This window comes from Thamnophis sirtalis, unplaced genomic scaffold, assembly GCF_051295495.1.
Source record: "Thamnophis sirtalis isolate CommonGarterSnake01/CBP01778 unplaced genomic scaffold, rThaSir2_p1.2 scaffold_11, whole genome shotgun sequence".
In the NCBI taxonomy this organism is placed as follows: domain Eukaryota; kingdom Metazoa; phylum Chordata; class Lepidosauria; order Squamata; family Natricidae; genus Thamnophis; species Thamnophis sirtalis.
In genome coordinates, this window is record NW_028261391.1 from 44442533 (window position 1) to 44465979 (window position 23447).

The 23447-nt window shown below is 39.7% G+C and overlaps 2 protein-coding genes across 3 annotated transcripts; one reads left to right on the plus strand and one right to left on the minus strand.

Moving 5' to 3' along the window:
- Window positions 1-463: 463 nt before the first annotated feature.
- Window positions 464-4687, plus strand: AVPI1 (arginine vasopressin induced 1). 2 transcript variants are annotated; one of them, XM_014066546.2, is made up of 3 exons: window positions 464-766; window positions 2826-3186; window positions 4304-4687. In XM_014066546.2, exons 1-3 carry the CDS (start codon window positions 745-747, stop codon window positions 4527-4529), a joined length of 609 nt encoding a protein of 202 aa, XP_013922021.2. In that variant the 5' UTR covers window positions 464-744; the 3' UTR covers window positions 4530-4687. The 2 variants fall into 2 exon arrangements, with proteins under 2 accessions (XP_013922021.2, XP_013922022.2); XM_014066547.2 differs by having other exon boundaries at window positions 465-672.
- A 2053-nt stretch (window positions 4688-6740) lies between these two features.
- PI4K2A (phosphatidylinositol 4-kinase type 2 alpha) lies at window positions 6741-18634 on the minus strand. The gene is made up of 9 exons (XM_014066554.2): window positions 18062-18634; window positions 12316-12516; window positions 10812-10943; window positions 10572-10725; window positions 10119-10180; window positions 9010-9109; window positions 8659-8792; window positions 8489-8548; window positions 6741-8381 (listed from the first exon to the last, which is right to left on the minus strand). Exons 1-9 carry the CDS (start codon window positions 18560-18562, stop codon window positions 8220-8222), a joined length of 1506 nt encoding a protein of 501 aa, XP_013922029.2. The 5' UTR covers window positions 18563-18634; the 3' UTR covers window positions 6741-8219.
- Window positions 18635-23447: the final 4813 nt, after the last annotated feature.

The window sequence follows — 23447 nt, forward strand, 5'->3', positions numbered from 1 at the left end:
TTTTGACAGCGAGATGGGCGGCATATAAATTCAATAAATGAATGAATGAATAAAAATCGCCCATGACTATGACACTATACAGCAGAGGTCTTCAAACTTGGCAACTTTAAGACGTGCGGACTTCAACTCCCAGAATTCTCCAGCCGGAGAATTCTGGGAGTTGAAGTCCGCACGTCTTAAAGTTGCCAAGTTTGAAGATCTCTGCTATACAGCTACAGGGCAGCCGTCTGTTTATATTGGATGGCGGCCCGAGGTAAGTGTGTCTGTGCAGGAGCTGAGCACAAAAACACACGCCCTACCAAAACCGAACTTCTAGTCAACGACGTCCTCGCACCCTGCAGGCTAAAAAACTTCCTTCCTCCTGACGTCAATAATCCTGCCTGCTACGTGGTTGCAAAAGAGGCCTCGCCGTCCCTCCCTCGTCCACAATTGATTGGCTAGATCACGGCAGTCTCTTCGGCCTTTGGAGAAGAGGGCCGCGGAAGGGATTGGCTGAGACGCAAACGGTCGTTTCTCTTCATTGGCCAAACGTATTGCCGCAAGAGCCGAGTATGAATGGCCGGAGGTCGGTTTGAGAAGGGAGGTTAAAGCTTCCCTGAGCTCGGGCAACTCTGGCGGATCTTCGAGAGCCTTTGAGGGGCCGGCGACCCCCAGCAGGACGGCAGACGCCAGGTCCGTGAGTGCCTGCAGAGCTTGAAGGCCTCGCCCTTCAGCCTCGCCCGCCGTTCTAAAATTCTGGACGGGATGGAGAAGGGAGGGGAGAAAGGTGATTCCTTATGGCCGCCCAAAAGACGTCCGAAGGTTTTCTAGCAATAATTCAGACAAACCTGCTGAAATTTGTTTTAGTTAGGCGGATTCCGGCTGCTGCGTATCTCCAAAGAATTCAGAGCGCTCGTGAGGGGTGGGGTTCTCTGAAGCGAGGGACTTGCCCTGTATTACTCAGTGGATTTAATGACTCGCAGGGAGTTCTACTTATATATTAATGGTTTGCTGACACTTGCGAATATCGGAGAGAATTCAGTGAAGGCCCATTCGACTGAGAGGCTACAAAATTGTATATTTCAAACTGAAGGAGAATAGTAATAAGGATACAAACTTGTTGGTTTTAGTAGAAACATTTGTTTTCTGTAACACACATATATTATGCCTTGTATTTGTAAGGTGTCTGGCAAATGTCAGATCCTTGCCATTTGAACTCTTACCAATCTGCAATCTATGGGCATAGAATTTATCCCGGAATGGAGCTGTAAAGAGCTGTAAAACTGACACCTTTGTTATGTCCCCCCTTCCACCTAAGAAGGTATCTCACCTTTGATCTGTGCCCTTCACAACAGGGGGCCAAATGGGAACAGAGGAAAGAGATAATGCTGATAAGGCTAATGAGGAGTATTGTAAAGTCAGGATGTTGTTCTACGATGTCTCTAACTGAATGAAAAGGAGCTTACACCTTCTCTGAAGGGTAATTCTTCCCTGCATATCCTTGGGGTACCTTGAGAACAACTGACCATCATGGCTTTAAACTTTGATCAGAGTAAACACTGATTGTTATTCAAGCCTCCGTTTAAGTCTTATATATGGCTCATTGTGACTTGGATGTGTTCTCAAACTTCTCTGGGTCTCAATGTATTCTCAAACCTTAAAAAACCTATCTCCCTCTGGAATTCAGGACCCTTCTAAATACGAGTGTCCTCAAACTCTGATATTATAGAATAAATAACAGTGTTCGGCATTGTAAAAGGATGTGCTTTTACCCTCGTGAGAACGGAGACATTAGTAGTACCAATAAAGGAGAATATTTTTAGCTCAGGGATGAAATGAGGGGTCCCTGGTGCTTTCTGACTTTGCTTGTTTTCTTGCAGACCTTTCATCATCAGTGCTAGTAAGGAGACTTAGCAGCACTGATGATATTACCTAGTTAGGGTAATGAAATGTCTGCAAGAAAAGAAGCAAACTCAGAAAGCACCAAGGACCCCCCCCCCCCAGACATTAGTGTTAGCACACACACATACCCTTTCAGTCAGATTGGTGGATTAATTGAAGTGCCTCATTGATCTAATCTGCCAGTTTGGCAAATACGACTCCAGTTCAAATTGCTGTTGGTCCGTCATGTGTGTTGCTCACTTTTCTTACGTACTTTTTGGGCATCTGGATAGGTAAGGGTTTTCATAGGAAATTGTAGCTGTTGTTACTAGGCTTTGTCAAACACAAGGCATGTCAGAACCTGAAAGGCTGATGGAGAAAAAAAATGTCCTGTTGTTGACTAAGAAAACTTCCTACCCCAAATGGATCCACCCTGGTACTCATACCAGTTTAAGTGGAATAACCTGGAGCTCATGTTTCCTGCTAATTGAGTAAATGTGCAAGTCCTGACTTGACAATACATATTCTATCTACTACTATACATGAATTACCATACAGTTTTCGCATTAAGCTGCAATATCTGAATGTCAGTGCCTTTAGTCTTAAACAATGAAAAGCTCTGAATTAACATTCTTGAAATATTGCATAACTGAATAACCACAATGGTAGAGAAAGGAGTCTGCCATGGATATTTTAATTTGGATTCTTGCATAGAGCAGAAAGTTAAGACTTAATGACTAAAATGATTCCTCTGTTCTGAGGAATCATCATCTGGGAGCAATTAGGATGAACTGTGTTATAAGGAAATTTAGTTCTGACCTGTGATCCCAAAATGTAGGTACCTCAGATTAAGGCTCTTAAACATCTATGCGTGCTTCCACAGACCCAGGTTATGATAGGAAAGAGGAACTGCTGTCAGGACCAGTTAACCAATCTGCTTCTTCCTGGTTTTGTCCTTTCTACAGAACCACCATTAGCTACAATATGGAGAGATCCTAGCACCATGGGAACTCCAGCCTCTATTACCCGTGATTTGTCACAGAATCAAATCGCTAAATCATGTACTAGAAAGAGAGCATCTGCCAATATTTTCCAGGGGGTGGGGTTACTGCAGTTACGTCGTCTCTTCCGTAGCAGTGGGGATATGCAAGCAGAAGAACGAGCCCAGCTAATTTGGGAGCGTGCAGAAAGCCAATGCATTACTCGGGCCTTACAACAGCTCCACAGAAGACAGAGAAAACTGAAGCTGCAAGCCAATGGGAAGCCTCTATCTGGAAAGGGCAGTAGTACCAGATTGCTAGAGCTACAGCACTTCAATCACTTAAGGTATAATTTTGAAATTTGCTCTTATACCGCTTTTTAATTTTACTTAGATTGCTGGTACTGGAAACAGAATTTGTAGGCTCTATTCCCTTTCCCAGAAACTTCTTCAGTTGCTTTCAGCTAAGAGAGTGAACATATTTTTATTCCGTTCACAGTTGATTAATGTACTGTACATCTTTCTTTAGGAAGGAAGGTAAGAATTTATTTAGCTTGGGTTTTTTAAATTGAAACTGTTGTTCTGGCATGTATTTAGAGGTACCCTTAGTTAGCTGCTGAACTATTTAATTGTGAACTGTGAACCATTCAATTGTAATATATTTCTAATACAATTGGTATTGTATAATTATTAAACAGTAATAAAAGCATGTATTGGGAAGAGTTTCTTTAAAAGGTTTCCAGTCTTGAAGCACCTTTTGTTAAATGATATTCATGGATATTACAATATAACCAAATTTATGTAGAATTGATTTTTCTCGGGTTTTCACAAATGGAAAACAGATTTTAGCTCATATAGCGAAATAGGTAGGTGAATAATTTATAATATTGCAGATCAGAAGAAACAAAGTTATAGGAAACTGCAGTGGGAGAGAAGATGAAATGATCAAATGTGTCATGATATTTCAAGATAACCTCTACCTTTTGGACGTGATGTGCAATTAATTATGTAAGGGACAGTGCTTGCATCATAATATTACAAACATTTCATTTTCTCATTTTGTTGCCATCTGGACTTGCTATAGGCAACCCTGGGCAAATTCTTTATTCTCCCTTCCTATTGTTAAGGGTTGTTAAAGCACAGAATATATCCATCATGGCTAAATAACATACTGTAAATCAATAGTAGACTGACATTGAGAGATTATTTGGATTTTATTTTCCATCAGTTCTAAGCAGCATGATCCATGACAAATTATGGCTGTAGTCTAAAACATCTGGAGAATATATTCTTCTGCTAACATAGCAAGAGGATATTGAGTTGAAGAGCAGCTGTATAATTTTTTTGTTACATTAGCAAACCAGCATCACAAGGCTTTGCTCCCTATTCCTTATTTCTTGATTGTCTGCTTCTAAGAAAAAGGAGTATAATGCAATCCTTAATGAGACTTTTGTTGACCCACAGGATTGAAGATTGTGATACATCTACTGCTCTTGATGGTGACAGTAAGAAGAGACAGAAAGAGATAGCAGATGGAAGTGGCCACTACATTGCTTCCCAATCTAGGAAGAAGGAAAAAGAGATGGATGTGGCTATGTACACAATGAAAAATGATTGTGATCTTATGCCAATGGTTGTAGCCAAGTGTAATCAGACTAGCCTGGAGAAGCCTCAAAGGGAGGATGTCTGACAAATGATTGCAGGTAACAGCAGAAAAAAAATTGAAAAATTATTTTGCTCTAAAGCACTTTGGTTTGCTAATTTAGACTTGATCAGTTTATGTCAAAGCACAAACACTACGTATTTTGACTATTTATGGTTTATATTTAATAAAGCTTCCTGTCTAAAGATGTCTCTGAATAAGAGTCCAAATGTCTCTGTAGTACATAAGTGTTTTCTCCCAAGAGATCTTTTGAAAAATTTACAATCAGAATGCAGAAGAAATTACTTTTCATTATTCCACATATGCAAACTTACCGCTATTCAGAGGTGGTGTAGGTAAACACTGTTAATAACTGCTTCTGTATTTATCTTCCATCACCTGATCTACTTTTACAAATTGTTTCAGAGAAACCAATTTGGTGATTATGCATTGTGTGCATTTGTCCAGCCTATGAAAACATATTGGCCTTAGCGTAATAGCTTTATGATATCACGATGTAGGAGGCCACATTCCCTCACATCACCAACTTCAATAGTTTTTGCTCAGCAGTGTGTCAGAGAAAAGAGTCTGCCCTACCAAAGGTCTGGAATCATTTGTTGGCAGTATGCCGAATATGAAAAGGACTACATCAATTTTAGAACTGCAAGCTGCTTACCTTTGCTTTGAACATTGAACTGGCAAGGTTTATTTAAATAAAAGGTTTTAGTAAGTACAGCAAGTTTCTGAACATGTTTGCTAACTCATTGCAGATCGAACTAAATGCTTTCCCACTGCCACAAATGCACACAAATATTCTAAAGGCAGGTACCTTTTCCCTACAATTGCAGAAAAAGCACCACAGAAATTCTATTAAATCCACATCTATATTCATAGGTTCATAATATGTATAAGATATATAAAAATGAGGTCTTTAGCATGAGAGAATCCATTGTTTCATTCAATCTTGTCTGTCAAGCTTGCCATCTTTTATCAATTTTACTGTAAGTTGTTTAATTGTGAGCCATCTGGCGTCATTGGGAGTCAGGCAACACTCACGTTTGATAAATTATTACCTTCTCCAACTAAGCCTTAGGGAATCATTTGACTTTGTATATAATTAGATTCAGTCAATATATTAACCCAGATTATCATACCCTTGATGATATCTTCATATAGCCTACTATGCCTTTGCAAATAAACCATGATAACCTGACACATAAAAAGATAATTCAGTTTCTGTAGCCTGCTTGAACTACCAAGGATCCAACTATATTCTAGCCTAGAGCAGTGCCCTCCTAATTTTTTTTCTTTCGTTACACAAAACTGTTTATCAGAGAATCTTTTTAATCCAACATAGGTAAATACTTTAATTTAAATGTCCCTGTTGTGATTAGGTAATAGGTTCGTGTGTCATTACCAAAGAAAAACCACATTTACCCAATTTGAGATAATTTGCTGTAGTCTGAAAAGCGCTGACCTGGCCTTAAGAGTAATATGTGAACCAGTTATAAGCAGCTGCAGGACAGCATGATACACTTAGCTGCTTTTTCACTTCATGGACACGATTGACAGCTGCCAAGGAACAATTATGTCATATTGCCATTCAAGCACTGATAGGAAGGTCTGACTTCCAATGGGCAAAAAGTTACACTACTACTTACTTCACCTCTGCAATTGTTTCTGAACATTACTAAATCAACATTTGGAAGTGTGTCAAGGCCAAATTAAACAGCAGCATAGGAAAAAATAAGGCACAACAGTTCCCAGGAGACAATATACAATTTTGTATCACCCTAAGCCTAAATGTAATGGTTTCCCTACAACTCTGGAATATAATCCTGTAATCCCACTCCATATTTTAATGTTGAATTTGAAAAATTGATTTTCAGTCATTGCACACATGCAATGCTTTCAGCATAGAACATGTAATAATTAAGTCAGTTCTAATCGGGCAGCAACGATAAATGATTAAAATACGGGAAAGGAGGAAATTTATCCATGTTGTAGCAGCTCCAACATAAACCAGGTCCTGCAATCATACTTTACAAATAAAACAAGAACAATAAGGAGGGACTTTCTGACAATGCAGGCATTGTAGACGACAATAATCTGTATGGTAAATAAAAGTCCGTCATTATGTCAAGGCACAGTTGCAGCTCTACTGCATGGTGTGAGGTTAGTGAAGGGGGAAGAAGATCTAGTTCTTATTAACTCCAGAAGACAAACACACACAAGAGACTGACTCTGTAACAGCAGATCTGTTATGAAGAGAGTTGCATTGATTTAAATATATTACATACATTTCTGTAGTGCATAAGAACAATACATTTCAGTTCGGACTGGCAAAAATGTAAAGTATTTCCAAGTGCCAGCTTCTGCCTGCCACTTCTAGCAAAATGCAGGAAGCTGTCTCTTGAGCCAGCAACACCAGAGAAAAAGAGGTCCTACATTCAGCATATCAGGATTTTATTTAGAAGAGGCAGGAAGCTGGAATTAGTAAAAGGTCTCTTCTTGTCGGTCTGGGAAGCAGCCAAATAGCCAACTGGGAAACTTATATGGAAAATTTCAAATAAGTTCTTGTTGCCAGAAGTTCAGTACAGTAGCCTGTGAGAAGCAGCAATCACTCTATCGTTCCACTGTACATAGAACATCATCTTGATATGGTAGAAATTCTACCTTCCTCTTACAATTCTCTACAGCCCTGTAGAGGACATCTCCCCATGTCAGCATCCATAGAGAATTTCCCTCCCCACTTCCCTCTCCCTACAGATTGTCAATGCTCAAACCAGCCCAATGGAACTTCCACACCATTGCCTCTGGAATAGCCTCTCTTCTCTCCTAAATCAGCCAGCATTTCTAGAAATGAGAGACAGCTATTGCTTACTCTTGGGAATACTATAAATGTGTCCAAAATGCTAACCCAAGATAATAGTGGTAGGTATATAACCTCTTATTCGCTTGCTCTAGGATTATGTGGAGCATGAATGTACGAGCTTGGGATGGATAATTTAAAACCAAATTAAAAACTAGTATCTGAGGCCCTTGGTCTTAGCCACATATGAAGAATGGGAAGCACACTGCTTAATTTTTGCTCTATGGTTGTCTTGCAGAATCTGTCTGCTTATTATTTATCCTAAGTGGAATTGAAGCTGTTACGTTTGGCTTTGTTCCAATCCTCAATAAATTACTTTATATCAGATTAAATTCTGATTATAGCCACATTTCCTATTGAACAGCCCCAAGGCATACACCCTAGGAGCTTCTCCATAGGACAAGAGAAACAGCAAATCCAGTGGGGCAGGAAAACCTGCTTTCAACAGGAATAATAAATGTGCAACAAGGAAGGAAGGAACAAGGCTGGCAGTGATACACAGTGAAGTGCTTCCATCCAATTTGGATTATCCCCTCACCACCAGCCCTTCCTTGTAGGAGACCTTATGAGACGTCCATCCAAATAAACATTAGAAGGATATCTTGAGACAAAAGGGCATGGCATGCAGGCTCCTGCTAGGAAATGCTGTCGTGCTTGGGCTGATGATAAGACATGTCCAGCCCAAAGAGAGGGCAGCAGCAATCAGACCAATGAACATCCCTTGTTTCTCACAGGGAACGTGCAAAGTTGAGATTGATCCTTACATTCCCGACCATCTACAGCAGGTAACCTCAGTCTGGAGGGTTGATTGCCTGCTCTCAAATGGTGCCCCCTCTAAAGTTCTTCACTGAGAATAGAGGCAACTGCTACCACCAGGTAAAGAAGGGCCTGCGGCTCTGGAAGCTTTGTGTATATGATTCACTGGCAGAGCGTTGATGGGAGCGAGCAGTCTCTACAATAACAGGAGGCATCTGGACCAAGTTAAGAGGGCTCTTCCCATCTTTCAGGGCTTGCATCAAGTTCAGGATCTAGGAATAAAAGAAAAAAAACCTGAATACCAAAGTAATGTATAAATGGTAAAAATTGCCCAATGCCCAACACAGGTTCCATCTCTCCAGTGGGACTAAGTACATACCTGACCACGCATTACTGCAATCTGCTTATGAAATTGGCCTCGGTCGAAACCTGGATCTTTCTATAAAAGAAATAGTATATCTAATTAGGATAGGTGTGACATCTACATCACTGCTCCTTAGAGAAAAATAGGTGCCTAATATTCCAATATTAAGTTGTTCTTGTGGTTACCTTGAAGAGTTCATAGAGATCTTCTTCTAGATCTTTGACAAAATTAGGGTCTGAAATCTTTGGCAGAATAAGATCCTTGATCTCTTGAGAGAATGGCACTTTGGCCTGTGGCAGCCATGCCCAATAGAAAGGATCTTATGAAGGAAGAACAGACAGAAGGCAAAAATTAGGCTCATAAAGCCAGACTAGCAATAAGGGTAGCATAGATTCAAGTACAAAGGAAATACTTCAGGACTTAACACCCCAGACTTATTAAAGAAACATCAAGAAATTAGCCCTTCACAAACATCTATACTGAGAAAAAAACCATAGAAATGAACTTGTATGGCTTCTCTTATTTGGAGTACTTACATGCTCTCCAAGAGTCTGGATGCTTAAGAGGGAAAGCCAAACCATTGTCAATGGCTGCCAGTTTAATTATAGGCTCCTTGACTACAACCCATTCTGAGTCCTACAAGAAAACAGAAAATGTTGCATCAGGAAATGATACAAATCCCAGCAATCACTGCCCATTAGTTGAAGAGATAATGCATAATTCCAGAAGATTCATTGCCCCACAACCATCACAATGGAATACTAACCATAGCAATAGCACTTAGACCAGTGTTTCTCAACCTTGGCAATTTGAAGATGTCCGGACTTCAACTTCCAGAATTCCCCAGCCAGCGAATGCTGGCTGGGGAATTCTGGGAGTTGAAGTCCGGACATCTTCAAGTTGCCAAGGTTGAGAAACACTGACTTAGACTTATATATTGCTTCACAGTGCTTTACAGAACTCTCTAAGCAGTTTACAGAGTCAGCATATTGCCCCCAACAATCTGGGTCCACATTTTACTGACCTAACAAGTATATGGATATAGAGATCTAGGATTTGCTAGACCTTTCTTTGGCAATTCAGCAATAGCACTTTGTGGCATCTTGGTTTTATAGGGGGCAACATAGGAAAGTGCATTAATAATGTCTGTAACACCATGGAGTCCATGCATAGCAGTGCCTGGCTTCCCTTTGCACCTTTGCAGTGGGGATATAAACTGATGAAAATTGAACTGCCAAACTGCTGGCAGTCAGCAGAAGTAGCCTGCAGTACTGCATTCTAACCACTGCACCATCATGGCTTTTAAACCATGTCAACATAATTTAACCTACCTCTGTTTTATATCCCCTCTGCAAGTATACTAGAGATGTACATATGATAAAAAATACTTAGATGTGTCATGTGAACTGTATAGAAATATTAGAGTTAGCTTTAAGTATATTTCTATACAGTTCACATGACATATCTAAGTATTTTTTATCATATGTACATCTCTAGTATACTTGATTAATCTGGATCTCTGGTGTTTGAGCCACTTCCCTACATCTGTTCCATACAACGTTATATGCAAGTCTCTGAGAGCCCCTTATTCTCTAAATGATTGATTCATATGGAGTTGTCAGAGCCCCAACTGGGCCCTACTCACCTGCATACTTGTACTGTCCAGGGGGCAATCACACTTGATCAGCCAGTTGTCATTACCCCTATCTGCAAAGAAATAGAAATGCACAGATGGAAAATAGAGAAGTATCTCACCACACATAACAAACCTCACATCCCAATATTATGGGAGGAAAAAATTACTGGAATATGGCATGACTGGAATATGAAGTAGGAAGAAGGTCCTATGTTTTCCAGCCCAAAGAACCCAGTTCCAGACCTTAAGATCTTCAGAAATGGCTGGAAAAGAGTCCGGTGTGAAATTCTGGAAAGCTGTAGCTAGTTCATTTCAGCAATACTGAGATATATGGAACAATGCCTTGATTGGACAAAAAATTAAGTAGGCATACTGGAGAGTGTATACACTGAACAAGCATTTTCAATATGAATAACCTTAATCAGCATTCCATGTCAAGAGCAAGGAAAAGGCAGAACCTACCAGTATTGCGTATAATATAGTCCAGCACCACCAATCTCTCAAACTGTAGCAACAATTGATGGTTACTCTTTTCTGGAAGAGGCTCAGACTCAAAGCGCCGCAACCAGCAATCTGCATCCTTATAGCCTTCCACAAAAAGCTGGAAGGAACCCACCTGAGAATAAGAAGCAAATACCTTAAGAAGAGCAACATACCAAAGAACAATATCCAATGCTTTACTCCTTTATCAATATCCCCTACCTTTGGTGGCAGACCAATTCGATGAAATCTCTGCCCAACCTTTGGCACTTTTTCCAAGGCCAGACGCTTGCCCCGGGACTTCACTCTGTCAATGGCGCTGTAGTTAAATGTTTCACTGGCCAAGTGCACCACCTTGAAGAAATTGTAAATTCATAATCAGTTTCTCATCTATACTAGCCATCCCCATTTAAAGAACAAAGTCATAATTGCGTAAACCTAAGCATATCCAGGCCTGTCTGTCTAGAACCAGTTCTAATCATCTGGTTGAACGTAGATGTTAAATGGTTTGAAAACAAATAATAACAACAATGGAGAATGAGAAATTAGAGATTGGTGTCAAGTGTACATACTATAACACATATGTCAGCTCTGTAAGGTAGACCAAATCAAGAAACCAATGCCATATGGGCCTAAATCTTAAAAGTCTGAATGCGCTTCTCCCCTCCCTCATTTGATTTTATGTGAACTAAGGAGTGGCCTGTTTGAGACATTTTCTCAAGCTGATTTCAGGAAAGGACTCAGGCCCCACTTTCCCAATTGTTACATGTGCTTAACTGTCAAAGTAAAACTATTTTTCTTTAAAAAAAACTTACCGTATTTTTCAGAGTATAAAACACACCTTTTTCCCTCAAAAAAAGAGGCTGAAAATCTGGGTGTGTCTTATACACTGAATACAGCATTTTTTGCCTCCCAAAACCCAGTCCCCTTCACCAAAATGGCCATGCAGAGCCTTTAGGAGGCTTCCAGAGTGCTCCTGGGGACTGGGGAGGGCAGAAATGAGCGACAGATGGGCTGTTTTTTGCCCCAGGAGCACTCTGAGCATCCTAAAGCCTATGCATGCCCTTTTTAAAACAAAAAACAGGCCACTTTTTGCAAAAAACTGGCTGCTTTTTGCTCGTTTTTTGGGGGGATCCACCTCCCAGGAGCACTCTACAAGCCTCCTAAAGGCTATTTATGCTCTTTTTTGAAGAAAAATGGGCCGTTTTGGGGAGGTCAACATTCAAAAACTTTTTTTTAATTTGCCTCTTCAAAATCTTAGTGCATCTTATACACCAGTGCATCTTATACTCCAAAAAATATAGTAAGTATTGCATTACTACCATTTTTTCCCCGTCTGCAATGTCTTTTTTCAAAAGAACAGATACTTTTTCAGATGTACCCTTTGTTTCTAACCAAATATAATTGAGATTCATAAATATTCACTGGAGGAATAAGTGACATGAAATTTAAAAGGAGAGTGGGGGAAAGAATATCACTGTCTGAAGATGTGACACTGTCTGGTGATGTCGAATACAGTAATGGGAAATCAAACTTTCAGGTATTTTCAAATTGCAACTTCCATAAGTCTGAGTCACAGGTCCAAAAGGAAAGCAAGGTAGGAGTTGGAAGTTGAATGCAATCCAAAAGCCCCTGAGGTTTTCTGTACCTGGCATGGTCCTAATCCAAGCCTCATGAACCACAGTTTAATCCCATTTGATTATCTCTCTCCTATGAATGGGCTCACCATTGTGCGAGGTACAATGTTCAGTTCCAGCTTTTGGTCAACAAGACTTGCACCAGCTTCAGACAGATATCCTTGATTGAGAACTAAACAATCTCTTCCAAAACAGCAGGGACAGCAAAGTTTTTGGAGCCATTTTGTCCACTTTGGGTTCAGATGCCCATAGGGTTCTTCATTCTTCGGTTTGAACACACCGATGATTTTCTGAAAAGAAGAGAAGAGTGGATATTGCTAATATAGGCTGGATAAAGCAAAGGCAACACAGAAAATTAATTATCCCAGCTTGGCGATAACCCTGTAGCTCCAAAATGTGTGACTAGGGAATTTAATTCCTCTCTCCCTCTTCCTTTGTAGGAGATAAGGTTTTTTTAAAAAAGGGGCAAAGGCTTTATGTAGAATATGGAGGTTAAATAACATGGGATGTTGGGTATGGTTTAAGCATAAATAAAATCACAATATTAAAGCAGAGGCTGTTGAAAACCATGACTCCAATAAAAGACACAGTCACCATAATAAAGGGGGGGGGATCTGAAAAGCACCTCCCATAGAAAAATACATAGCATATTAATATAAGGCTCTGAGCATATCACAAGACAGTTGATCTCAACTAATAAAGAAACAACTGTGGCATAAAGAATTGTCTAAAACATTGAGAGGCTGTATAGAGAAAATAGTCACTAGAGGAAAAAACAAAAATCAAACAAACACACATAACCAGATTTAAAATAATCTTGTGCAATACATAGTTCTAACTAATGATTTTTAAATCTATCTTTCAAAGATAGCTCTTTTTACAGAAACAATATATTCTTCCTAGACTCTTGCCTGATATTTCAGAATTCTGCTCAATATATTCTGCTCCAGAATTGGAGAATCCCTTGTTTCCATTCCCTCCTGCTCTTTAACTCTGTGAAGTAGTAGACCAGTAACTCCAGTAGATAAACATAGATCAGGATAAAACCAATTTAGTCATCTCTCATCTCATGTCTCTTCCCAAATCTATGAAGTTTTCCAGAATGCTAATATAAAAAGAAGCAGTCTTGAGTGTGCTTGCCAGGGACAGGGGGAACCTAGACTTAAATAGTAAGTGATTTTATTTTCACAAAAGACTTCTGTTTTATACAAAGTTCACTGAGTCTCATGATTTGTTGAACCCCTGAAAAATGCAGATAATTTTGCTAAACCTTGGATATATAGAGCATAGTCATTAAGGCTTCAAGCCAGCAGCTCTACCTTCAGCCTTTTTATGCCCATTTCTGTGAAACATTAGAAACAATTTACAAATAAAATGCAGGGGAGAAAATACGGGATAAGCTGTCTGATTTACCAGACTTATATATACTAGTAAATGTTAGGACAACACATTTTGTCCATCAGATATAATCAATGCTTTTATTAAAACGAGAGCAAAAAATTGAAGATGGGAACATTACTATCACAAAACCTCTTTAAGGAATATTTTTAGGTAGAAACTTAATTCAAATAGGTTGCCAAGAACCATATATTGAAGACTTCAACATATTCAGATGGAATATTCTGAAAATATTTACCAAAATTACTCCTTTCCTTGAGCTATCTGATCTGACTGCCTCTGAAATACAACTGACCCCCCCAGCCTGTGAATACACCAGAACACAGGCTTGGCTGTTTGCCACTGGTCAATTACTGAGATAACGAATCCTTTGGCTGAGGGCCCAGGCAACTCACGTTCAATACAGTAGCTCTGCAGCAACCCAGATAATTCAAACGACGCAAAACAGATAGTCCAAACGAACACACACGACTAGAATACACAGATAGATTTTCTTAACTACTAATAGGAACGGTTGTTTCCTGTAAATGTCCCCTCCCAACGCCTCACCTATAATCTCTCTTGGGAGGGGCCAATCAACAACCACCTGTGCTTAATCATCTTCTGTGAGTCTGCCTATGAAGTTGCTGCTTCCGTTTCTCAGCCCTTCTCAATCTAGCATCAGGGACAAACTGCCTTTGATCCTCCCCACCGCTCCATGCCTCAGACGCCTCCTGGTGGCCAACCAGCTTCTCTGGTCCCTGCTCTGAGTCTGAACCCTGCCCAGGGTCCTCCACATCTTCCATGGCAGACTCATATGGTTCCTCGCTATCCGAGTCCATCAGCAGCTCAACCGGATCCTGCTGGGCCACAACAGATACCATACTAGCTAAATCACTTCTAATCAAGTAGAAAAGCATATTCCTAAATCAATCTTTCCCAATCTAGCAAAGACCAGATATACTTAACTACTGTACAAGTCCCATTTCTTCCAGCCAGCATAATTTACTGATCATTCTGTGGAGATTATGGTTAACTATAGTCCAGAATATTTGAGGGCACTAGATTTGGAAGTCTGCCCTGAGCCAGATGGGAGAACCAGTTTGGTGTAGTGGTTAAAGTTGTGGCCTAGAAACCAGGAGACTCTGAGTTCTAGATCTCCCTTAGGCATGAAAGCCAGCTGGATCACTTTAGGCCAGTCTCACTTTCTCAGCACAACCCACCAACAGATTTTTTGTTATGAGGAAATAGGAGGCACTACTATTAGGCATGTTCACTGCCTTGAGTAATATATATATAAGAGGTGGGACAAAATATAATAATAATAGTTTAGGATAAAAATATTCACACAGAGAAATCCATAGGGTATTACCCCTTTGGGGCAATAATTAGGTCAATCCAACTGAACCCACAGACTTTTCATTGTGAAGATAAAAGAGGAAAAGAGAATGATGTGTATGACATTCTAAGATTTGAGGGAATGAATAGAACACACAACTAATAAATAAGTAAATAAATACAATAACATAGCTGTAGCCCCACACATGCAGCAAACATAAACGAATTCCACAGCACAATCTTACAGTTTTCACTGACCCAACTCTAATCTTGCAAGGCTAACTGGGAACAGATAACCGAGATACCAAGTCCTAAATTCAAAGACTTAATTCCTTTATAGTGATATAAAGTGAATCAACACAAAAGTTTCATTCATCTCGGCTGCATCTCACAAATCCAACAAGAAAGGACATTAATTTAAGCAGAAAAGAAGAGCCTGGATTCCGAGCAATGAAAAGATTTGTAATGCTATATGATTTCATGCAGTTGGGTATGCAGAATAAAGGAGCCAAATTAATTTAGTTAGATATAATAGGTCACAAGGGAAACCATCAGGCTACAAACACAGTCAGTTCTATATAAGCATGAGGAATGTACTGCAGCTGATTGGAAACTTGTCATCCCATTCTCCATGTGATCAATTGTTCCTCTTATTTCAATACATTATGATACAGCATGTAAAACTGAACCATAGACTGAAATGCCCAGTTTCCTAAAAGTGGAGAAACAGAAATGCAAACAGCAGCAGCAACCACAACCAAAGCCTCAAAGATGTTCTAAACTAAAAAAACACTATGTGAGCTTCAATCTGAGAATTGGAGAACAAGAGTATTTAAAACCTCTTTCAGTTGCAAATACAGAAACACAAATAGAGACAAATCTTCTCTTCTTGTAATCTTTACCCAAATAGATTTTAAACTTTGAGTGATGCCAATTCCAGTGACGCCTTGGGGAATTATTCTCCTGCCAAGGACTCTCATAGCAGTAAAAATAACAAAAAAATATGCTTATTGTCTTCTCCAATGCTTTTGATAGAATGTATGTATCATTGTCCATGTACCCAAAGTTTTATAGAACAGTAAGATGAGAAGCTGCCTGCCTCCAAAACAAGCTTACACTCTAAAATAGCGACAAAAGGATTGATGTATCATTTTCATAGAATTTTAACCCCTTTTCTAAAACGCTGGGTTTCAAAAGGTGGGAAAAGATTGTAGTTTAATTGCCATCAATGACCAATGGGTGAAAAAACACGAATAAATTGCGTTGGTTTTTGAAAGCTGGTTGAGTAAACAATGGCAAAAGTTGTTTGGAAAGCAAAGGGCAAATGGTAACCTGCTTCAGTTTAAAGCTGAAAAGGAGAACAATGAGCAATTCATACAACTGTTTCTACAAATCAAACTTGTCTGATTCTTTCAGCTTTCTTTTCCAAACGTACTCTGTATTGCCCAAAATATGAATGGCAGAGATTATTTTCAATACTGTATGCAGAATTAATCCAAATCAAATTTTGAAGATTTGATTTGCTTTGTTCAAAAGATTAGAAAACTTAGGAAAGAAGGGGTTGTTCTTACAGCTAGCAGTTATTTTCCTCCAGAGCAATGTTTTGCTATAAGGCAGCCATTAAATTTTTAAGAATCTAAAATAATTCAAAGGAATGTACCTGGACTGTATTCCTACTGACTAACATTAACATTGATCATCTTCATGTGTGACTTGTAAAATAGAACCAAAGGCTAGCAACAGTATTACTTGAATAAGACAGCATATAGTGCATTACAGGACTATTAGAAAGCTTCCACTTCCGATCCAACTTAAACACTTAAGTATAAGAAATTAAATAATACCACTTTATAATGCCTTGGTAAGACCACACTTGGAATATTGCATCCAATTTTGATCGCCACAATGTAAAAACATTTGTTGAGACTCTAGAAAGAATGCAGAGAAGAGCAACAAAGATGATTAGAGGACTGGAGGCTAAAACATAAAGAACGGTTGCTGGAATTGAGTATGTCTAGTTTAATGAAAAGGATGACATGATAGCAGTGTTCTAATATCTAAGGGGCTGCCACAAAAAGGAGGAAGTCAAGCTATTTTCCAAAGCACCTGAAGGCAGGATAAGAAGCAATGGGTGGAAACTAATCAAGGAGAGAAGCAACCTAGAACTAAGGAGAAATTTCCTGAGAGTTAGAACAATTAATCAGTGAACAACTTGCCTCCAGAAGTTGTGAATGCTCCAGCACTGGAAGTTTTTAAGAAGAGATTGACCAACCATTTGAAATGGTATACAAATGGTATTTATCTGAAATAGTTTTCCTGCCTGTGCAGGAGGTTGGACTAAAAGACCTCCTAAGTTCCTTCCAACTCTGTTATTCTGTTAATTGATCATGTCAACCAAAAAATATGCATTAGCATCAAAATATCCTTTCTCCTAAATTAATTGTTTTATTAATTATACAATGTATATAATATATGTTGAATAAAGATGATAGTGAACTACAGTAGTGTTTATGCAATAAAAACTAGAAATTGTCAATAAAGTAAACTAAACCTTTAAAGATAAGGGGGAAAGTATGTATCAATGTTAAATATAATTTCTAAATTGTTAATCAACATAGGGCTCAAGACTGTTCAAAATACATTTCATCCTGATAACAAAAAAACTACATACCAAACATTTAATATTATTGATTGCAAATTCATTGATACCTCAGCATAGTTCCCAAAGTTTCTGGGCCAAACAGAAAGGATGTCACTATGCAACAAAGTTGTTTCACTAAATATCATTATCTATGTTCCTAAATATGGTCTTATTAATTCAATAAAATCTTCCATAATGACAAAGGCATATGGGTGTGCCATTTTTTTAAGCATCAGAAGAAGCAATTCCAGTACTACAGCTCATTCTGAAGACCTAGCTTAGAAGGAAAAAAAGTGAGCAAAAGTCAATACGGAATTGGGGAGCAAGAGACTGACAAGGGTAGCAACTACAAATATCCCACAACCCTTGCACCCTCTCTCCAGCCCTTCGGTTATTTTAAAAATTCAACCAACCCACGTCCTGTTCTTTTTCCCCTTGTCCTGTGATCTGAATATATTTCCCGAGCCCCGATCTCTCACCCCCTGCGGATCCTTGACGAAATAGCTGCCGCTAGAACCTTGGTAGATGCGCTCAGGGTAGATTCCGCGTTCGCTCGCCAGCTCTGCCAGTCGCACCACCTCGGCGAATTCTGGGTCATCGGGAAATTCATTCCGGTGCTCCCGTTCACCTCGACCCGCGGCGATCCCTACTCCGACCCCCACTTGAGCCTGAGTCTGGGTCGCCCCGGCTGTTGCTACAGTCCCCCGGGAGCCTCCACGCTCCGAACCACCACCCCGATCCAACAGTGGCTGGCGCTCCCGGTCGCGGCCACCTGCGGGGGATCCCGGTGGGGAGGGACAGGGACACGGTCCAGCGGGAGTAGTAGGGGCAGCGGAGCAGGGCGGGGAGCGCACGGCACCCCCAGGCAGCCCATATCCCGGGGCCGGACCGCGCTCTGGAGATACCAGCGGGCTCGTTTCATCCATAGGCCGAGCCGGTCCGAGGCGCTGATCTAACCCCGGATGGGCGCTTGCACGCATAAACCACGGCCCCGCGGTCTCAGACTCAACGCCGCTCAGTTCGGATCACCTGACGCCGGCCCGCGGCCACTGCCGTTTCCGCCAGAGTAGCATCAGCGAATCACACTGCAGCCACGCCCCCTGTTTACAGAGTACCCGGAAGCCACGCCTATTGGAGAACCCATCGTCCATTCGCAAAGCTTGTCCCGCCTAGTACACGCCTCTTCGTTAGGTAGAGTTCCGCCTCCCACTTCTTAAGCTAAGTCATGCCTTTGAATGGAGCATAAATATAGATCCATTCCTTTCTTTTCAATCTGTGCCTTTTCCCCCCACTAGGGCCCTATTGCCACAATTCCGTTTCTTGATCAGAGCGCCGCCCGCATTCTGCATTACATGTACAGTTTACTGTATACTGTATCGCCTCCTGATTATGCTGAAGACATTTTATGTCATCTAGCGCTCCGTTGCTAAATCACACACCTACGTATTCTGCGCTGATTGCAATGACCATTTGTCAGTATGCTATACACAATTCTTTTCCCTAGTTAATGTACAGTGGTATACATCATGTACGTATAACACCGCTTTGGAATGTTCATGCGATCTTATTGTAAATCTTTTCGAAAAAAATTATATATCCTACTGCCCGGGCTGCAGAAAGGCTGGCATTGCAAATGTGCTGGACGGACTTCGTGGATCTTAAGGGACTTAAAACTTGTAGCGGGAAATAAATTACCCCATAGCCTTTAATCGCAATAATCCTAAAGACTCCCTTTTCTTAGGAAATGGCTGCCTGTATCCTCTGGATATTTATGATCTTGTTCGATTCCAATAATTTTCTACACTCCCGCCCCCACCCCATTCACTTTCATCATGGGAACCAGGCAACACTGTCACTGAATGGTGGAGTCACTGGACAGTTTTCTTGATTTGTCTTCTTTCTACCCAAGAGGTGTAGTGCTGAAGAAACCAGGCCACTGTGAATTCTAGTTCCACTCTGTAAGGCATGACAGTCTTACTGGGTGACTTTGGGACAGTCACACTCTCTCAACTTTGTGGGTTGTTGTTGTTGTTGTTAGGATAATAGGGGGAAGTAGGAGTATTATATATGCTTACTACCCTGAATTACTTATAAAGTATAAAAGTAGGATAAAAATCTAGTAAATAAATCCTGTTAGAACTCATCTGTTCTAATTATCTGCTTCCCTGGTTGTTTTATTTCAATTATTCTAATGTTGGGAAATTGACAGAATTGGTATTTCTGGCTGTTCTGAAATAAAAATGTTGGAGAACAATCGCAACTCCTACATCGCAATTCCACTTCAACTACTTTCAGCATGGCATGCACACTTGGCAATCCCTGCCCTTCTCACTCCACCACCAACGCTGTGTTGCAAATTCTGTACTTTTCCTCTCCAAAGTGACAGTTCCTATTTAAAGAGGGGGGAGGGGAGAATATTTTGCTTAAGCTATTAAAAACTTGCAAATTTAACCCCCTTCTTACTTCCTTAACAGCTTTAGTGTGCTTCTCAAAAATCATCAGCTAGTGGACATTATTATATGTTTTATTTCATTCTTTTCATTCAGAATTGCTTAGCATAAGGATTGCATAATATATTGAATATAAGGAAACCTTTCTCTGGGAAAACAATTGTGTTTCTCAAGTGCTTGCATGTCACCAAAACTATTAATATCAATGTAATTCACAATCATATTTATTCCAATGCATGTTGGCTGTGTCATGTCTGAAATCTTTCAAGAAGAATCATAGGGATATTAGATATAGGTCTATTATTTAATGAAAAAAAATATTGAACGACTATTGTTGTACTCAAGTTTCCATTTTTAAAACTAGATTCTTCCATTTATCTGTTCATTAGGATGTCTTGATTCAAGCAATACATAGAGAATCATTTCATTTGTTTGCTTCTGCATTAGCATTAGCATTAGCATACTCTAGTTTTTAAACTATAGTTTATGGTTTAATGCATTGTATAAACCCAAATATGATTTATTTACTAAAGCATAGTTAAACAAATTATTATCCAATTAAATTTCACTTAAACTATCATAGAATAAGAATTTGAGTGATCTGGGCTTCCGGGGAGTGGCCTGTCGCCGTCGGCAGCTTAACAGAGCTGCCCCCAGAATTCAGGTTCGTTATCTACTCAATATCAAGAAGATAACTCTTTTTTCAGACAAGAAAAAAGCAGTGAGGAATCTCAGCTGGTAAGAATCTTCTTTGAAGTTCACAGTTTGTTTCTTTGTGAGCTGTGGACGGAGGGGGAGGATCAACCCAAAGCTGAGTCATTCAACTCCGACCTGAACTTCGCAGCTGTTATTCACAGCACTAGACAGGAACCCCTCCCCATTAGGACAATCTTTAGAAAAGAGACTATTAAAAATCAATACGAGCAAAGACCAAACTTGTGAACTTTAAAACCTTTCTCTATCTGAAATACCAGCTTCAATGTTATAAAAACCTCTTTTGTTTAATTGTCTTCAAAATGGTGTTTACAGCTTCTGCATTTGTTATCTCCGGCTTCCTGCTACAGAATCAAAGAAACAATCTCTTATAATTTAATTAGAGCTACTCCCTTAAAGCTTTCAAGACTCTTTGTTGTTGATACAGAGACATTCCAAACATTCCAAACGGACTTTCTCTTTTGAAATCCTCCGTAAAACCCCTTGAAAAAAAAAAGAAGGAAAAAAAGGGGGGGGGAGGAATTTCTTTTTCTCCACATAGCACAGTGGATTAGTAATTTAGAATAAATAATTAAAACCAAAATATAATGGCATCCAAATCAACCTCTGTCAAATTACCTCCGAAAACGTCTCCCATACCTGGTACAAAGTTGCAGCCCCCACCATCTATGCCCCCTAGTGGAGATGTACTAACAAAAGAATTTTTTCTGGAAATGTTCAAAGAATCCAGAGAACAGAACTTAGAAATGTTTAAAGAATTCAGAGAACAGAATATAGAAATGCTTAAAGATTTCAAAGATGAAATAAGGAATGAGATGGAAGTTCTATATGACAAATTCGAGACCAGGGTCACTAAAATGAATGATAATATGATGGGAATTGTAAATGTGATAACAGAATATATTTCTGGAATGGAAGATAATTTAGAAACTCTCAATGAAGCTAAAACCAACCTGATATCCAAAACTGAAGTGGTGGAGCAAAAAATTGATAATGCTGAAAAACAAATCATTATGATACAGTATAAGCAGATGGAGCTTGCATTAAGAGTGAGGGGGCTGCGTGAAGAAAAGCAGGAGAACTTAAAGCAAATGTTTTCTGAAGCTTTTGACCGTCTGGTGGGAAAACCGGGATCCAATTTTGATTGGCAGATTGACAGGATTTTTCGTGTTAACTCATGGGCGGCAAAACAAAGGCAACTTCCCCGAGACGTGGTAATATACTTTGTTACAAGAGAATCTAGAAATATGATATTACAAGAGTCTTACAATACTAAGCTTCAAATTGGTGGACAGGACCTGATTGTTTTGAAAGAAATACCACCTCAGATGCTAAGAGCCAGAAGAGATTATGCTTTTCTGGTGGAAGAGCTCAGAAAGCGTCAGATACAGTACAGATGGGATGCCCCATTCGGTATTATAGTTACAATGGACAAACAAAGATATTGTCTCAGCTCTGTATGGAAAGCTCGTGATTTCTATCATAAGATCCTGAAGATGGGATACCCTGAACCTTCGGGATATGGTGAAAAACCACGAGACGAACAAGATAAACAGCAAACCACACAACCATCAGATAAAATGTATCATCTCCCTCTTCCGGAAGGGCAAGGAGTCAAGGAAAAAAGATCCAACCGTAAGACCACCAGACAAACGGATAAACAAGCTACTATGCAACAATCTCAACAATCGTTGGCCACTGATAAGGAGCTACTGCAACAAGCTCAGAAGCTGTGGGAGGAGCCAAACCAAAGGTGAGACAGGCCTTGCGGGAGGCTCTAAAAAAGCTTCAGGCAACCAAAAATGACAACTAAGATTTTGACATGGAATGTTAACGGACTGAACTCTCCACAGAAAAGAAAGAAAATATTTCATTATCTCAAACAGTTTAAGAATGACATAATTTGTTTGCAAGAAACTCATATCAAATCAACCGATCAAAAATATTTGTTTAACCCCAAACTGGGCCAACATTTTGCGACCTCAGCCATGGAAAAGAAAAATGGCATAGTAGTATATTTAAGAAAAGACATTAAAGCTGAGCTAATTGAAGCAGATCCCTTTGGAAGATATATTGCATTAGATTTAATCTTAGAAGGGAAAAAGACGTTACTTTTGGGAATTTATGCTCCTAATCAACAACAAGATGGATTTTATAGAAATCTCCATGCTAAATTAGTACAGTGGGACTTTGAGTCTTGTATATTATTGGGTGACTGGAATGGCGTGATCGACACCAAAAGAGATAAGAAGACAGCTCGCCCGAACACCAAATTTCGAGCTAAGTTACTCAAACCCTTTTTTGACATGCTGGACGACTTTGAATTGCGAGACGCTTGGCGCGAGAGGCATGCAGAAGAATATGACTTTACCTTTTTTTCCAATAGACATCAATCTCTTTCAAGGATTGATTTTATACTAATTACAAATGATTTACTTTGTAGGGTGAAGAAGACAAAGATTATGGCGAGAGTTCTTTCAGATCATAATCCAGTCTGGATGGAATTGGGAAGGGTAGCCCAGGCAAGAAGGTCCTGGAGGTTGAATGAAAACTTATTTAGATATGAAAAGTATGTTAATGATTGTAAAAAATTGCTATCGGAATATTTTGTTCTCAATATGAACAAGGGTACATCTTTGGAATATGTATGGGATGCAAGCAAAGCGTATATGAGAGGAGTATTAATGAATATAAACAAAAT

Coding starts and splice junctions, on each gene's coding strand:
- AVPI1 (XM_014066546.2), top strand. CDS start 745: ATGGAGAAGGGAGGGGAGAAAG. Junction 767..2,825: donor GGAGAAGGGAGGGGAGAAAG/GTGATTCCTTAT, acceptor TCCTTTCTACAG/AACCACCATTAGCTACAATA. Junction 3,187..4,303: donor CAGCACTTCAATCACTTAAG/GTATAATTTTGA, acceptor GTTGACCCACAG/GATTGAAGATTGTGATACAT.
- PI4K2A (XM_014066554.2), bottom strand. CDS start 18,562: ATGCGTGCAAGCGCCCATCCGGGGTTAGATCAGCGCCTCGGACCGGCT. Junction 9,110..10,118: donor TGGACAGTACAAGTATGCAG/GTGAGTAGGGCC, acceptor GTTTTCTTGTAG/GACTCAGAATGGGTTGTAGT. Junction 8,549..8,658: donor ATCTCTATGAACTCTTCAAG/GTAACCACAAGA, acceptor TTTCTTTTATAG/AAAGATCCAGGTTTCGACCG.